This window comes from Neovison vison, chromosome 10, assembly GCF_020171115.1.
Source record: "Neovison vison isolate M4711 chromosome 10, ASM_NN_V1, whole genome shotgun sequence".
Classification (NCBI taxonomy): domain Eukaryota; kingdom Metazoa; phylum Chordata; class Mammalia; order Carnivora; family Mustelidae; genus Neogale; species Neogale vison.
Genome location: NC_058100.1, coordinates 15,593,134 through 15,611,684, shown reverse-complemented (window position 1 = coordinate 15,611,684; position 18,551 = coordinate 15,593,134). Strand labels below are relative to the sequence as shown.

At 39.4% G+C, this 18,551-nt stretch overlaps 1 protein-coding gene across 1 annotated transcript in view; it reads right to left on the bottom strand.

The window, feature by feature from the left end:
• USH2A (usherin) overlaps positions 1–18,551 on the bottom strand; it is a 689,941-nt gene that overhangs the window by 135,230 nt on the left and 536,160 nt on the right. The window contains exons 52-54 of the mRNA XM_044266844.1: positions 15,739–15,936; positions 15,058–15,212; positions 11,951–12,149 (exon numbers count right to left, since the gene is read on the bottom strand). Of these exons, the coding sequence (XP_044122779.1) occupies positions 11,951–12,149; positions 15,058–15,212; positions 15,739–15,936 (552 nt within the window). The remainder of the gene's footprint in view (positions 1–11,950; positions 12,150–15,057; positions 15,213–15,738; positions 15,937–18,551) is intronic.

Genomic DNA, 18,551 nt, shown 5'->3' with positions numbered 1-18,551 from the left:
TTTATGAAGGGGCAGTGCTATGGTATTCAGAATATGACACAGCCCAGTAACTGCTCAATAATTTCTCAGGAAAAATATAATACTTAAGTTACTTAGCTTCTCTTTGCCTGATCTTCTGATCTGTAAAAATGGGAAATACAGCAACTCGCTTTTAAGGCTCTTGTGAAGATGAAATAGGTTACTTAGAGAAGTACCTTCTTTGAGCAGAACCAACCTTAAAACTCAGCAGCATTCGATAAGGCTAACATTTCTTGCCTTGATTTTTGGGAAAGTCCAAATAATGCTGAAACTCAAAAATTTTCCCTTCCTTAAATAATAAGACTTAGTCTATATGTTGAATAATTAGGCTAAGTGATAGCATTACTTATTTATATTAATTATTTATATAATTTTTATATATTATATTAATTTTTTATGAATTCTGAACTACATTTTCACATATATTGTTCTTCTGGTAGGTGACTTTTTCCAGAGACACTCATGAATCACTCTGTGGCTTTGTGTAGATTTTTGCTCAAATGCTACCTTTTAAAAGATTTTTGACTACTTTGTCTATACACTACACCCAGTACCTGTTGTTCCCTCAAATTACTTTCTTCTTCATAGCCCTCAACATGATCTGAGGTTTTATTATGTCTGAATATTCATTGTTTTGTCTCCCCCCTAGGGCATAAGCTCTAAAAGAGCACAAACGGATGTGTATGTAAAAGATCCCAGCATATCCTTCAAATAATGACTGACACAAAGTAGGTGCTTGTTAAATGAGTCAAAAAATTAATTTAACTGATTCATTTAGTATTAGAGCAGTCATCTGGGTTCTCTGCTAAAGCAATCAAGTTCTGCAGCTGGAGCTGCTTCAGAATTCAGCTTCAAAGCCCTTTGTGTTTCCTTATCAATTTAGTGATAAGATGCAGATACTTATTTGATTGTAATCTTCCATTTGGTTGCTATGGAGGATTTACATAATTTTGATATTTACCTGATTTATAGATAAGAAATATGATGAAAGATCTAAGCCAGACCCAAACCATATATGTTTGATAAAAGCTTATGGGAAAATGCTAAAGATTATAAAATACAGAGCTCAAAAGAAAAAGGAGGACTCTTCTAAGAGTGAAGGTCAGAGAATGCAGCAGCAGGCTGATTTCGTCTGACAACGCACCCTCTTTACTCTTGCTGCTGGAAAAGGGGGTCTAGACCCTTGGAGCACCATTTCATCTGAAGAGCTCAATTTCTCACTTAGAATGTAAGCTAAGGCTTATGTCTTTGAGGGTTTTTTCATCATATTTTCTCAGTAGTGCCTATTGTAGGTGTTTGATGTTTGTTAAATAATGTTTAAAGAACACAAAGCCCATACAAGTGCCCCATAAAGATGTCAGGCTATGATGTCCATGACATCCACTCAAATTGTGATCTGACCAAACAGGCCCTTCCTCATAATTCCATGGGTATCTCTTCCCACCACATTTATTCATTGTGTAAGCAATTCTATTCTAGTTGTAGAACATTATTAAAATAATACAAAAGTTAATGGAATGTGTAAACAGTAAATATTTTCTAGATTTTGTCTGAATGCCAGATGGTAACTATGGCTGGAACAAGTGAAGCAATGCTTGGTCTTTCTCTAGATTTTCCTATCAAACAAAAACAAACAAAACCCCCCAAATGAGGCCCTCTTCATTTACTGTTCTAGCTAGTCTGATTCAGACAAGTGGTGACTGCTGGAGGGTGTTTTAGGATGCGTCTTAGAAAAGGCAGAGCAAATTTGTCATTACAAAGGTGTTCTAGGGCTGATGAGAGGTTTGAAGGTGTTTGCAATGAAGACAGCCGCTAAAAAGGAAATGAATGTGTACGAAAATAGAAATTGTCCTTTCCTTACAAAATCTTTCTGAAGCAAACTGAGTGGTATCCATTTTACATAGAGCCCAGAACACTAGAATACAAGCTATTTAGAAATGGTACAACAGTGGAGTAGCTAGCTCATTAGGGATTTTTGATAGATTAAGAAAGGTGTGACAGAGAAGCCTGTTACAGGTATTTAAACTGGATCCTGTGGGTTGGCCTTGAAGAGCATGGGGCCAGGTCTAGTGAAGGAATATGCATCTCTTGAAGCCACTGGAGTACCGGAATCAGGGAGGAAGGATGCAGAGCTGAGCACTGGGTAGAGATCCTCATTTAGGAATCCACAGGCTTTCAAAGACATTAGCAGTCAAGAGGAATGAATGTGATGAACTTGAGAAAGGAAACAAAAATGGAAGAGCAAGAAAGACAAGAGTGGGAAACGTGAGACTTTAAGTGAAGGAGGGGAGGACAAATGGACTTAATCTAATTCATGCGCAGTTCGTCCTCAAGGACTGTCTGGCCCTGAAATATGGGTCAGATGGAACAAGCGTAGACATATTCACCTCATTTCCACTCACATTTGCCAGTTTGTGTCATACAACTCCACATCTGCTATGTCTACCTTCCAGACTCCACTCACACTTCTTTTACTACAGAGCTCAGTTTTCCCTGTGGAAACCAGTCTTTTGGCTACCAATAGGCTTTACACCTTGTTTAGGATTGACACCACCTGGACTGACTAGTCCTGGACACAGTTCCACATTCCACTGTGGATGTTAGCTGCTCAGGATTGAGTCTGTGACTTCATTTAGACTAAGGGGAGGCAGGCCTTTGAACATGAACTTTCATTCTTAATTGCTGGTAGTTTTTTGTTCACCACATAGTGCTTGAGAATGGAGAAGACCTCAGAGGTAAAAAGAAATTGGGTCTTGGAAACACATCTCAGCCTGGAGTCTACCCCTGATTTTTCTTTTTAGTTTCAAGCCAATAAATGTCCATTTGTTAAGCCTGCTTGAACTGAGTTTTCTGTAACTTCCTAGAAAAAGATTTCTAAATAATACTAATGTTATAATTACTAATAATGTCACATACCAGCACACAAGTTCAGATACTTCCATGTTACACAAGGGGACCATAAGCAGCTGTTATTACCCTGTGCATGTTAGAGATAGTTACAAGATTCTGGTTGAGATAATTAGCAACAACATGAAAAGGTTTAGTGGAAAGGTGAAGAGGTTTCAGCTTGAATATCACCAGGACAGGAATTAGTATTCCTGCCTCACAGGTAAGAAGACTGAGGCTCAGAGAAGCAAACGTTCCACAGTGAATGATTGATCAGACTGGGGTAGAGACAAAAGCACAACTTTAACACCAAACCCTGTGCCCCCCCATCACACAAGAGCTACAGCCAAGCGTATTGAAATTTTTCAGCAGCTCTGTACGTTAATTAAATATGCATTATGAGAAAGAGTTATTTTTAAGGAAATTGATTACAAAATTACGTAAAAACATAGTAGCTGAAGTTGACTGAACACCACTTGCAGGCCTTCTTCTGTGCACTCCTGGATATTAACACAATCAAAAACCTAGGCAACTCCCTGAGGCACTGCAATTATCTGCTTATTTTAGAGGTAAGGGAGCTAGTGCACAGATGGAGAAAATCAACTTTTTATAGAGACAAGCTTGGGCGAGGTCAGGATGGAAGTCTGGGCAGCTGGTCTGAGAAATATGGCCCAGAGCTTCCGAGACTTTGGAAAATGACGACATAGGTAGCTCAGAGCCCAGTGAAATACACACACACACACACACACACACACACACACAGTATACATAGTATATCTACACAGTATATCTATATCTATACTATATACCTATATCTTTCTCCAAGTGGGAATCTATATTTAAATATTTCCATTTTGAATATTTCCACAATCATGTACTGAAGCAAAGCAGCCTTTCTTTTAGGAGAGAAGCATGTGGAGTGAGACTATTTTTGGGTTCTAATCCCTTACCTACTTATGAATTATGACTTCGGGCCAGCTTTCTGACCCTTAGGTGTCTCAGTTTCCGTACCCGTAAACTGTGGGCATGATGGTGTAGGCTGCTTGTTTGGGCTACAGACTAACTTGAGGGAAGGCAATATCTGAATCCATAATTGTCTACATCCTATTTCTTAGGTCTTGGATTTTTCATGCTGTCAGAGGACTAAATTACTCACAGGCGTGGTTCAGATAATCTGTAAGGAAAGCATCGACTGCCTTCAGGCATAAATGATCTACATGAACTGGATGACCTTTGATATACATGACTCCATAAAACCCAATAAAATCAACGCATTTCAACTGGAATTTGTTGCCATTTTAAGTGAGTCCCTACTGGTGGTCCTTAAAAGGAGATATATATGAAATATTAGTAACAGGCATTGAAAAGGGCACACCAACTGAAAACGACTCATGAATTGATCAGGATGAAAAGAGAGAAATAAAGAGACGTCTCAAAGGAACCATTCTGACTGTAACTTAATCCTAAAGTCCAAGAATAGAAGGAGAAAAGAAAACATCATTCAAGTGCTCAGCATTGAATTAAAAGAGCAGGAGATAGGAGTCGTAGAGCAGAGAAAGGCAAATGCATGGAGAAAAGCCAAGCATTTTAACATTTCAGTGCAGTGGAGATTACGGTGGCTGCAAATTACTGAATTTCCCTATAGGGAATCATGTTCTCTTTTAAAGGATAGAAGTATACTATAACCAAACTCATGATAATTATACTTTCAAGTAACATTATGTTCAAGAGTAAATGTGTATTAAAAAGGATGACCTAAAGTCTGCCTATGAATCATAAAAAATATGATTTGGAAAATAGAACCACTGCTTATGTCAGTGTCTGTTACATTTGATGATACAATTTAGAGAACAGCTTGTTTCTAATTCTTTAGTCTCCAGATCAATAGTCAGGAGAAGACGTTTGTCCCTTATAATCTCAGATAGCAAGTGCTACCTGAGAGCATTCATCTGATATTCTACCATGTCACCTGCTAGTTTCTAAAGAATTACCAAATAGTCCTACAAAATAAGTAATTCTGCAAGTCTTTCCATCAATTTGGTCAGTGATGAGTTCAAGGGCTGAGAGGCCTGGGTTACTTTGAAAACTTTTCAGTAGGTGGTTAACAGATGTCCTACATCTTCTGGGCAAGAAGCTTGTCTCAGCACCAGTTCACCCAAACTGGGTGCTTGGCGGGGCCCCCCTGAATCCACATGCGATCTTGCTGTTGTGATACACTTCTTTCTGCTCTTACCCGCTTCGGATCTCGCTAAGTGATGCCCTCCAGAGTGTCCCTGCTCACGGAGATTCTCGGGAACTTCCAGCATCCCCCTGGCAGTGTTGGCTGAGGTGGGAAGGCTTACAGCAGGATTCTGCTTTAAGTGAATAATTCTGTGTGAAAATCTGGATGTTCAAAACTGAAACACCAAGATATTGTGGAATTGCTTTAGAGGCATCTAAGGTGCATTTGCAGATGATCTGTTTTATGGAACTGGACTAAGGAATGTGTCAGAAGCTCCCATGCTGGAGTCCCCTCCTCATGATAGCACTGGCCACCCCAACCTCAGAAGCCATGTGTCCTAGTTCGTCAATACCAGTTCTTGCCTGTTTGTGAGCAGCCACTGGAACTCTTTTCTGTATCAATGCTTCCAAGGAGGCATTTAGTTGACAGCTCATGAACTGGGCACCAACACGTCAAAACAAAGGCGATCTGGGGCACCTGGGTGGCTCAGTGGGTTAAGCCGCTGCCTTCGGCTCAGGTCATGATCCCAGGGTCCTGGGATCGAGCCCCGCATCGGACTCTCTGCTCAGCAGGGAGCCTGCTTCCTCCTCTTTCTCTGCCTGCCTCTCTGCCTACTTGTGATCTCTCTCTGTCAAATAAATAAATAAAATCTTTAAAAAAAAAAAACAAAAAATAAAACAAAGGCGATCTTGCATTGCAAAAGTCTGTGAGGTAACCTCATGACTTCTGCTTCTGACTACTTGTTACAAGCTTAATTGTTTCTTAATTCTATATTTTGTGTGAAATTCCAGGCCCTAGTTGAGGTCCCTCTCCCCAATATCTTAGAAGTCACATTCATCCCAAGGGGCACTTTCCAGGTAAGTTACTTCTTGGCCAAATCTCTTTCCAAGTGCAGATCAACATTAAAAGTATTATTAAAATAGTCCAAGAAAAGACACTTGCTTTTGATTTTAGTAACATTCTTCTGATAAATATCCTTCTTCTCTGGAGTCTGGTGCTATACTAGACCAAAGCTGCTTTTACCCTACATTTTCAGGCAGAGTCTTTTCTAGAAACAAAATGTGGCATCGGGTGGCAGCCAAGTCTGACGCTGCTCAGAAGCTCGACAACAAGGACACACACTGCAAAGACAGCAGGGGTGCTTTAGCACTCTTGGGACGAAACAGAAACAATGACTGCAAGAAACCTGAAAATATCTGAGATTTCAGGGGAAAACTTTTTTCTTCAAATATTAGTGTCCAGGCAGCTGTTGACTGTAATTCTTCAGCTATAATATTCTGTCTAAAAGCATGTTTTTTAAAAGCATAAAATAGTGCTGGATGCCATGCTATTCTTTATTCCTTTATTTTGCAAACAGCCAGGCACAAAGCTTTCCTCGGGGTGGGAAAAATGAAAATAAAATGAATTGTTGTATCTATTTTGATAGGCCTGACGCCCAGCGGTCAGTTTTCAGGTAGCTGGAGTGAATGCAGCACAGAGTATTACGTGTGATGATCTGAAGGCAAGCCCCGGAAGCTGTTCTGAGCACAGCTTCACCGTCCTAGTTGTCTTCCTCTGCTCCAGTTCAAGAAGCAGACTGCCAATAAATCCAGACGGCCAGAGATCAAGGCTGGCTTCCCAGGCATGTGACCCAAGATCCCCCTGGAGGAGGGTCCAGGGCTTGATTCTGTGCTCTATTTTCAAGCATTCTTAAGGATTAAAAAAACCCACAAAAAACATATATATATATATATATATATATATACATATATATATATATATACTTTTCTAAAAAATTTTTTATTAAGTTTTTAGTTCAAATATAGTTAACATACAGTGTCATATTCATTTCAGGTGTACAATATAGCGATTCGGCAAGTCTATATGTGACTCAGTGCTCATCATGGTAAGTGTCGTCTACTCGCAATCCCCTTCACCTACTTCACCCTCTGCCCCAGTCCCCCCATTCTGGCAACCACTAGTTTGTTCTCTAGGGTTAAGCGTCTGTTCCTTGGTTTGTCTCTCCTTTTTCCCCCTTGGTTCATCTGTTTTGTTTCTTAAATGCCACATATCAGTGAAATCTTACATTATCTGTCTTTATCTGACTTATTTCACTTAGCATTGTACTCTTTAGCTCCATCCACGTTGTTGCAAATGGCAAGATTTTATTTTTTGTGACCAAATAATATTCCATTGTAGATATATAAATATATATATTATATAAAAATATATAATATAATATAAAATATATATTATATTCTTGTGTATATATACATAAGAATTATATATATATATATATATATATATATATATATATATATATGGATTTTTAAAAAAAAAATCCATCCATTGATGGACCCTCGGGCTGCTTCCATCCTTTCGATCCTGGATCCTTTTTGGTTAATGTTTTTGTATTTTGGGGGCAAATACCCAGTAGCCCAGTTACCAAATCATAGGGTAGCTCCATTTTTACTTTTTTTGAGGCACCTCCAAAATGCACCACAGCGTTCCCACCTAAGAGTGCTTGAGCGTTCCTTCCTCTCCACATCCTCACCAACACCTGTTGTTTCTTGTGTTTCTGATTTTCATCACGCTGGCTTGCGTGAGGTGACCTCTCACCGCAGTTTTCATTTACATTCCACTGATGATGAGTGATGTTGAGCAGTGTCTGTTGGCCATCTGTATGTTTTCTTTGGAGAAATGTCTCTTCATGTCTTCTGCCACCTTTGGCAAATTGGATTATTATTTTTTTTTTGGATGTTGAGTCATACCTAAATAATTTTTGGACAAAGGACCCCACATTCTCATTTTGCCCTGGACTCTGAAAATGATGTAGCCATTCCTGCCTCAGATTTAGAGGTATTTGACAGTATGATTTTTGTATACGATCAAAACAGAATAAAATCATTCAGATCCTAGTTTACTACTCAGTATCTACCCACTCAACAAATCTTCATGAATACTTAATATGTTAAGTACTCTGTTAGGTGCCTATTACAGTATAGATGATACAATGGCAAACATTTATTTATTTGTCTGCCCTTAGAAAACTTCACCTATTAGCTGAGGAATAGTGACAGGAAGAAGGAATATTGGGATAAAGTATTATAAAGGCCATGAGAGCCAAGAGCCAAGTGCTGGGAACCATGGGAGGACAGAGCAGAATTATCTAAACAGAAGATCCCCTTATAAGGAATTTCCACATTTTGTGGTACTGAGGGTCAAAGTGTGTCCCTTTTTTCTTTTTTCCTTCAAAAATGATGTGCAGGATATCTGTTCCAGTACCTTAATAGTGCCTGTCTGCTACAACCTGCATTGTTAGGGTGTATGCTATTTTAGCACAGAAGATCTTCATGAGTTTCTAAGAAAATGGAAAAGGAAGGCAAATTGCTCTCTCCTTGCTAACTTAATGCTGGTGGGTCTTCCTTTTCAAGGAAAATGCAATGATAAGCAACTTTTAATAAATTATTTTGAAAACACTTTTCTCCCAGAGTTAAGAGACACATAAGCCCTTATCAAATCTGCGGCTAAAGAGGACATGATTAATTCATTTTGTTCTCGGTGGCCCTAATTATTTAGTTAATCCTTTCTCCATCTCTTCTGCCCAGTGCCCACGCTAGGAGGCCCATATATAAAGCAGTGGTAACCCAAAGTGAAACAATGCCATAACTGACATCCCAATTGTTCTATGCAGGATGGTGGACCTGTTTAGTAATAAATGATATGAAAAGGTCTTTTATTGACAAGCTGCCATGTGCTGTTTGCATTAGCGGATATGAGAAGATGATGGCTGTTTCTCCTTCGTCCCCATGGTATTCAGCTCAGTGAGATAGCAGAAAATGCTTCAGTTTACTTAAAGCATTGATAACACCTCTAAATAATTAACTGAGGACTTCCTGTCTTCAATTACTTAATGCTTTTTTTAACATCTTGAGAGGATTATAAGCAATTTATGGATTTCACATGATGAGTGCATTCGCCACTATTCCCACAAAGCATTTACGGGATCATGTTTCTAAAGCTTTGAGGTAATTAAAAATAAGCATGGAGACAATGGGGCTGAGGCAAGGTGCTCGCTTTCCCTTCTGTCATTTCTAAGGACCTAGATTTTCAAGTTCCAGGATGACTGATGCTACAACTTCATTAGTGTTTGGCTGTTAACTTAGGGAATACCAAGGTTTTGGAAATGATGAGAAAAGCAAAACATTTATCCCAGACGGTACAGGTAGCCCTTTGATCAAACACCGGAGAAGCAATGTAAAGTAAATCTGGTTGTTTCAGTTTGTTCCACAAACGCAGTAAAATAGTCATTCACATCATAAAATAGTTCCAGAGTGAATTTGGTCAGTTAAAGAACTATGGAAACGAATGTTTCTTGGCAGATAAGGTACAGGAACATTATACAGCATTCCGGTTTTCGATGAACTAATGCCCAGCACCGCTGCCATCCAGCAGGGACAGCATATAGAGGAGGCTGCACTCGGGGAGGTTATGCTAAGATCTAAGGAGTTTGCTTCCTCATGCGACGAAGGCACTTCTCTTTAGGACTGTCTTGCCAAGGGAAATACTGTCGACCTCTATTTAAAATGGTGCAGACGGATGAACCAAATGAATCCTAAAGGCTTCTTTTCATTTTATGATCTTATAAAAAGTAAAACCATATAGAAAAACTTGAAAATATTTTTCCTGATAGAAGAGAACTCCTGGCATCAAGTGATGTGCATGAAATCCTCTCTGACATGAAAATATTCATGAAAAATGACAATGAGAAGAAGAACTGGTGGAATAAAGGTGTTTTAAAGAAAAATCTTCCCAATTATTTTATAATTAATGAGGCTATCGATCCTGTTGGTATACACATTACATTTGAATTTAGTCTGTTGGCATGTAAATGCTCGTTTTAAAAAAAAATGCAAATCAGAATAGCTCACACAGTTCAAAGCGCCTGCTGGCTGCTGGCTGAGGAGACATACAGTGAAGAAGAACATTCCATATCACGGTATCCCGGTTTTTTGTGAAACCTTCACTGATACAAGATCTAAATGTGTCTTAACTTGGCTTTCAAAACTCTGCAACTGACATTCCATTTTCCAAGCCAAGTTATTCTTTTGATTTTCCCCCACTGCATTCTTTGGAGTTCCGCTGTGGTATCGGTCGCACTGTATTTGCAATTAGTTCTTAACTTGTCAGTGTTCCCTGTCACTGGAAGCTGCTTCTTCTTTTTCTTCTTCCTTTTAAGATTTTATTTATTTATTTGACAGACAGAGATCACAAGTAGGCATAGGCAGGCGGGGGTGGGGGGTGGGGGGAAGCAGGTTCCCGGCTGAGAAGAGAGCCCGATGCAGGGCTCAACCTGGATCATGACCTGAGCCGAAGGCAGAGGCTTTAACCCACTGAGCCACCCAGGCGCCCCTCACTGGACGCTTCTTGAGAGCAGCAGTCTTGTTTTAGAGCACTTGGCTTCTGGAACTTCCTGAAGACAGTGGGCATCTGTCAGTGAATGCCTGCTTGTGTGTCAGGGCATCATAGAATTCAGAGCAAAGTCATGAACTGATTTTTCCACCTGTGTAGTATAACCTGTGCTTCCTCTGAGGAAAACTCAGGCACACTTTCCCAGGCTTTTCTGTACTTCTTCACAAGTTTCCTGATCTCTAGTATCAATGCTCCATGCAAGCCAAGGGGTCCAATGGAAGAAGAATATTCACTCAGGGGCCCTTGGAAGGAAGCTGCTGACAATGGGGGAAAAGGAAGTTTGTAATCTCTTGCCTACGGCCTCAGAACCTACACTCCCACAACTGTTTGGGATGATTCAGTAGATCCAAGTAATGAACTAAGTTACTTACCATCTCAAAGTATTCTTTTCTGTAAAATGCGAGTAATAACTCTTTTTACCGCATAGATTTGTGGAGAGAATCAAACGAGATAGTACATGCCGGGTGTCACATGGGAAATTCATGTGTTCCCCATACATTTGTGTAGTTCTGTGTAGCATCTACAGATGTGTCAAGGATTGTTCTAGGCACTGGAAGTACTGTATTGAACTAGGTACCGATTTATACTGAACAATATCAAACTGTATTGAACTAGGTATCCCCGACCCAATGGGGGGAGATACAGAAAACAAGCACTATTAGGTAGTGAGAAATCCATGACAAAAATAAGACCAGGTGATAACCATGGTGTAATAAAGAGGCTTCCTTAGAACGGGAATGTCAGAAAATGCTTCTCTTCTCTTCAGAAATGACATTCAAAACAAAACATGTTAATTATTATAATCACGTCTAGTAATTATCTGACTTTATGCCATTATACTGTACTATTATTATTTTTTTACAGTTAATTGTAATGTTATAACAAACCATAAAAATAATACAGTCACTATTAATTAACGTTAATAATAACAAATCGTCACAGTCACCTGTCAACTGTTCTGTGTATTAGTTGCCCACTCAGTAGATAAATGTTAGCCTCTGGACGATTTCTCCCTGCCTTCCAGTACATTCCTGGCTATCCTTATCCCATTATCTATGAGTATATCCTTGGGGAATGAAAATGCATCTTACCGTTTGTCTGAGGGAAAAAAAAAGTTAATACTGATGCAAAATCCCTACACATAATGCATATCAAAGCCAAATATAAATTATTTCTGAAGTTATCTGCTGTTGTGGCTTATTGCTGCCAGTGTGGGCTCTTCTATTAGCATGGATAAGTGGGACCTGACCATATGTCAAGAGAACACGTCCTTTCGGAGTGACCTCATATATCAAACGCACACCCCTGGGATGCTTTGCCCCCTCACCACAATGACAGACTCTTCCGGTAGGTTTTCCTCTTTTTTTTTTTCACCTGTGACCGTATGCTGCCTCCTGTCAGTGGTGCCAGTGTAGATGAGACCTTTCCCAACCTGCCTGAGCTGGTACTCTTTAATGACGCCATTTGGTTTCTCAGGGACGCTCCAGCTCAAATGCAGAGCCTCAGCGCTGGGCGCCGTGACTCTGGGCGGCAGGACGCTCTCCGGGACTCCTTGGGTAGTGGCGGCAACTACCTGCAAATAGGAATTAAACAGCAATTTATGGTAATAGGACACTAGGTATTCTGATCAACGAGAATGCCACTTTTGTTTTAAAATGTTGTTGTCTGGCCTGGCATATCATTAGCGGGGGCTTGGAGAAACAGTCTCCTCCTCCTTCTTCTTCCTTTTTTTTCTTTTCATTCTTTTCCTTCCATCCTATTTAAACAATGAAATCTGACCTTGAATACATTACCTAAGTCTCAGACTACCATTTATCACAACAAGTTCAACAACAATTTTGACGGCAGAGTGCAGCCCTCAGTTTAAACAAGTAAAATCTGGCGGGCAGACTGTCTTGCTAGAGAACTCTTGATGACTCTCTTCCATATGGCCCATCAGTGTCTTTGCATTTTAACAGCCTGATTTTGTACATTTTAAGCACCAGTAAATATGAAGCAAAACCCACATCTGAACTTGCTTGCATATAATATGTTTTGAACAGTATAAATGGGCAGATTTTTTAATTTTAATATTCTTCTTATGATACCCAGGATGTCTTGATAGTGTCTATACCAACGTTCTGGAAAAAGAACTGAATGAGAAGGAAAAAAGGATAAGTCAACCGGTTATTTATGCAGCATTATCAAAATACAGTTTTGGATAAAAATTAGCTGCATTTGTTTTTTCACAGAATTAACTCTGGTTTCAGTTTTTTAACCAATTGTTCTGGCATCTGGTAGGCAGGAGCTGCGCCTGTATAAAAAGACGTGGAAATGTTCTAGGACCGTTCGGACCATAACTTTTGATGGGGCCAATCAGCTGCCATCTGTTTAAACGGTGCCACGCTCGGAGATGTTTCTGGAGGTCTGCTGAATGAAAAGCTGCACATATGCACGGCGGCGCACCCATCTGACTGAATGTTTTCCTTGGATGGTTCTTGCACAGTGTGTGAAGATGCTGTTCTTATAAAGTTGTAACCACATGAAAAGAATCAGAGCTGCTGTGTGTTTGTTTCTCCTGGTTTCTTCTGACTAGGCTGGCTTCTGTGAGATGGCTCTTTCTTTATTTTTCTCCTAAATCATCTCACTGTTTCTTTCCAGTCTCCTTTGTGGGCTCTTCACGTTCCCAGTGTTCATCACCTATGGTCTTGTTTTTTTTTCTCTCTCTCTTCTCCTTAAATGACCCTATTCAAACTCCTTGCTTCAACTTCCCACATGGATTCTTCTAGCAAATCAGTCACTTCATAATCTAGACTCTGACAAGACAGTATTGCTTAAAGTGCCAAGTAATATTTTCTTCTGTCACTCTATCTGTTCCTTCTCTTAAATATATACTTTAAAAAGGCTTAAAATTTTAATCTTCTTCTACACTCAAATTTTCCTCTTTTATTTTTTTATTTGCTTGCAGAATGGCACTGTGATCTATAATTTGCTCAAGCCAGAGAGCCAGAGATCTCGAATAACATCTTTGATACTTTCCTCTTATTACCCTGCATAGAGTTGACAGCAATTTCTCTTATTCCCCTGCATTTGGTTGACACCAAGTCCTACAGATTTCATCCCCAAAAACATCTGTTGTATCTTCCTGATATTCTCCATTCTGACTCCTGTTACATGAGCTCATTTCTCTCCTATACTGTAGCAGAAATCTTGGTATCATTTTATTTTCTATGCCAGGCTCTTTGGCCCCTTTCTGTGTTTCAAGAGAAGGCAATTTTTGTTAAAGTGATATTTTTTTTTAGAATTTATTTATTTGACAGAGAGAGATCACAGTAGGCAGAGAGGCAGGCAGAGAGAGAGAGAGAGAGAGAGGAGGAAGCAGACTCCCTGACGAGCAGAGAGCCCGATGCGGGACTCGATCCCAGGACCCTGAGATCATGACCTGAGCCAAAGGTATAGGCTTTAACCCACTGAACCACCCAGGTGCTCTTAAAGTGGTATTTAAATAGAAACTTTTAAACTGAGGAATGATTTGAGACTTGTTATGGATCTATAGAAGATCATCTGAGAATAGTTGGCAGAACTTTGGAAAACAGTATGGAGGTTCCTCAAAAAGTTAAAAAGAGAGATACCCTATGACCCAACAATTGCACTAATGGGTATTTACCCCAAAGATACAGATGAAACGAAAAGAAGGGGCACTTGCACCCCAATGTTCATAGCAGCAATGTCCACAATAGCCCAACTGTGGAAGGAGCCGACATGCCCTTCAACAGACGAATGGATAAAGAAGATATGGCCCATATACACAATGGAATATTACTCAGCCATCAGAAAGGATGAACACCCACCATTTGTACTGACATGGATGGAACTGGAGGGGATTATGCTGAGTGAAATAAGTCAAGCAGAGAAAGACAATTATCATATGGTTTCACTCATACGTGGAACATAAGGAATGTCATGGAGGACATTAGGGGAAGGAAGGAAAAGCTGGAGGTGGGAAAGTCAGAGGGGGAAACAAACCATAAGAGGCTATGAACTCTGGGAAACAATTTGAGGGTTTTGCAGGGGGTTAGGGGGATGAGTGAGCCTGGTGATGGGTATTAAGGAGGGTACATGTTATAACGAGCACTGAGTATTATATGCAAATAATGAATCATGGAACACTACATCAAAAACTAAAGACGTACTATACGGTGACTAACATAACCTAATTAAAAATATAGTTGGCAGAGGGAAAATGTGATAAAGAGGGTAATATTGGATCAAATTTTTTCCTTTTTTTAAAACTAATGAAACATTGACACGTGCATAAATTTCCTTTGCAGGGATCTCTCCTTCTGGACATACGTATTAGTAGTCAGCTGAAAAGCCATGTGAGCGTGTTACCATTGAGGCAGATATTGCTTTCTGACAGTGCAAAAATCATTCACAACCTGCATGTTCCTATAGTCTTCCCACTGGCTACTTCTGTCCGGAGTTTGGGCTCCTTCCCTTACCTTGTTGCTGATGGCGCAGCCAGCAACCGTGCAGGCTTTCAGCTGGTACGAGTATTCCTGAAATGGCTGAATTCCCTTCGTATCAGAAAAGCTCAGTGACGTTCCCTGAAAATGTTCAACCCCATTTCGGAGAAGAATGTAGTAGATAATTGGACCTAAAAGAGACAGAGAAATACCCAGATTTGGGTGTCAGATCTTTTTAACTATTTGCAAACAACTCACATGTCTTAGGGTTCTGAGGAAATAGGATAGTCCAGCATTACTTACTTTTAATTTGCTACCAGATTGCTATGTGCAAGAAGTTCTGACAGATACGCACTCTTCTTGAAGAGAGGGATTCTGGACACAGATAATTACAGTCATTTATGTTTATTTTCCCTCACTACCAAACAAAATTTCTTCCAATATTAAAACTATTTTGCCTTTCTTTAGCAGTCTCTGCTTGTTTGAAAGCAGCTCAGATATATATGCTAGGATTCGAGAAAAAAATTCCGGGACTCAACACTTGTGAGGCCTGTTTTACAGAATGAATGATTAGCAGGCACACACCTAAGGTTTCTTTTACCAGCAAATAATTTTTAATGTTTAGATGCATGCCAGTTACATGTGCTTTACACTCATTTCGATTTCCTTACGGATTTATAGGATTTTGTTATTTCAATTTAAAAAGTAGCTTAATACCATTTGACTGTATAGGTTTCTTCCAACTTAAGAGTATCACATCTTCAAGATTATCCATTTTGGTCCACCTAGGGGCACTAAGTCCTTCAGGCACATCTTCTTTTGTTCTGGCTCTAATGGCTTTGCTGAATCCTCGTCCATAGCTGTTCCATGCAGAAATCCTATACTCGTACATCATATAAGGCTCCAGGTTCACATCTGGAAAGGGAGAAATTGAAGAGCGAGCTTTTAAAAACATTTTTTTTAACCATATTGAAAATGAATATAAAAACTTTTAAAAACTTAAAAATAAATACTTAATGCTAGAACTCTCATCTCTTAATGCTCTAAATCATAAGAAAAACACTTCATGTATTTATTGGATGCAACGATATGGAACTCCACAGAAAAGAATTCACTTTCTTTGATCAAATAATGGGTAACATGAAAGGAATGACTGAAAACCTAAAGTACTAGACTAATGTACACTGGATATTAGTGCTTCCCCACTTCTGTGTGGGGCAGGTTCACCAACCTGCTTTTAGAATTTGATACTATAAATCTTACCAATTATTACATCATCCATGTAACATTAAATTATTACATAAATTATATATAATGTAATAAATTATATTATGTAAAATATAATGATTATGTATAATATATAGTTACTGTGATATACGAGACTAGAAACTTGGCTTATCATGGTTAGTGGATATAACTGGTTATATATGGATATTACATATATAGAGAGAGTATATATATAAAATATATATTGATATATAAATTTATATATGTTTATATATATATATTTATATATAGGGTTATAAATGGTTAGTGGTTAGTGGAATGCACAATCCACTACACACATCCTTCCCTCTTTTGCCAAACTAGGACTGAAACCCAAACTCAAAACAACCAATCTAAAGAAAAGAATTAAACCAAACTGTTGAATGTTTGGTACTGGCAATGATTTTATTAGATAATCATTAATATGATTCAATGGCATGCCAAAAGTCTTTGTTCGGTTTTAAGCTTTGGTAACTTCAGAAATACAAATGCTACAAATTTACAAAAAAAACAAAACACTGAGAAATTGATTGACTAAATCTGTTTAATTTGGTGAATTTTGACTATGTTTGTATGTATGCATTTTTGTGTGGTGGTTTCTGGATGACTTCTCGGAGGGGAGAGCAGAAGAAGAGGTCCTTTGGCTTCTCAGCCACTTGCTCTATCTTTATGTGGGGTTGAGTCTCCATCCACCCATGTGGGGTTTTTTGACTGCATTTTCCTTACATATATTTCCTTACCATAAACCCTGACCTGCTTACTTTATAGAATTAGTATGAAAATAAAATGCATGATGTTATGTGCCAAAATATCATAAAATGTAAACTGCTATAAAATTGAAGGGCTTATCTCTGTCTTCATTTTTCTCTGGTAAGGGGGCATCTGCCACTTGTTACCTGGGATGACACTGGTGGGTGCCCAGATCTCCCTTCTGTCCTGGTCAGAGGCCTTCTGCCTAGGGTCTAATTTTCCCAATTTTCTCTGCAGCTTGGGGTTATCAGGTGACTCAGATCTCAACAACAGAAGTAGCACAACAGTGATAAAGGAAACCAGTGTCTCACTTCCTAAGAGGAATCACTTTCCCTCCATTGACCTTCTCATCCCCTTTTGGTGGCCTGGAAGTAGGATGTTGTGGTGACCCAGGTTGCGCCATGGGAAGGACGGCAGCACCAGAAACATCATGAGCCATCACCTGGAAGGAATCTGGATCCTTGAATGACTGTAGGGCCGAGCTACCCAGACCATCCACCTACTCACATGAGGTCACTATATTTTTCAATCAGTTGGCTATAGCAGATTGAACTGCTCATTGCTAATAACTGTTCTTTCCAACCCTTCAGGACTATATCACCAATTCCAATTTCAGTTGCAGTAGCTTGCCATGCTGTGTTTCTTCTTCTTTCCTCTATGGCATTTCATTCTTTTTACTCTCTCATCTCTTATCTTCATTTCTTTGTTTTCCTGTGAGGCCTGCTCTTTAAAAGATGCTCCTAGCTCATGAAAGAATCCTTTTTTGTTTTACACATAAGGAAGCATAGTTGAAATTTTGCCTTCCCTCAACAATCTCTCTTATTTCTGAGTTCTTTTTTCTTTGCCAGAATTTCCAACTCAACTCTTTTTTAAAAAAAGAAAAGAAAATGCCACCCCCCCCCCACCTTTTGTAATCTCAAAATCATTATGTACGTTATAAGGGGCTAGTCTTCAAATAACAGAGGGTTTTGCTTTTGGGGGGATATGCTCACTCAACTTTTACTTGTTACTGGCTTAAATGTCCCATGCATACTTGTCTGCAATCATTTCTTCAGCTGATAGTTCTTCAAAAACGCATGTACAGGATTGTGTTGTTCTATTGCTGAAAAAGCTTTAATAATACCTCATTGCTGCCTGCTTAGTGTGGTATAAAAGGCCTTCATCTGCTGACCCCTGCTCTTTGGCCTCATCCCCATGGTTTCTCCTCTCCTTCACGATGCTACATGCATATCAAGGGCCTTGTTTTTCACATCTTACTAGGCTTTCTCTCACTTCCTGTGCTTTGTACACATTGCCCTCTCTGCCTACCTTCCTGTCCTTTGAACTGGTATGTTTCTACTTGTTTTTCAGTTTCCAGCTCAGCTCAGGCATGATATCCTTCACAAGTCTTTCCTAACCTCTCCAGTCTGGGTTAGATGTCCTTGCAATGCCCTTGAAAAGCATCCTATGCTTACTTCTGTTGCAGTTCTTACATGGACGTATTTCTCACATTACAGGGTACTCATATTTGTCCC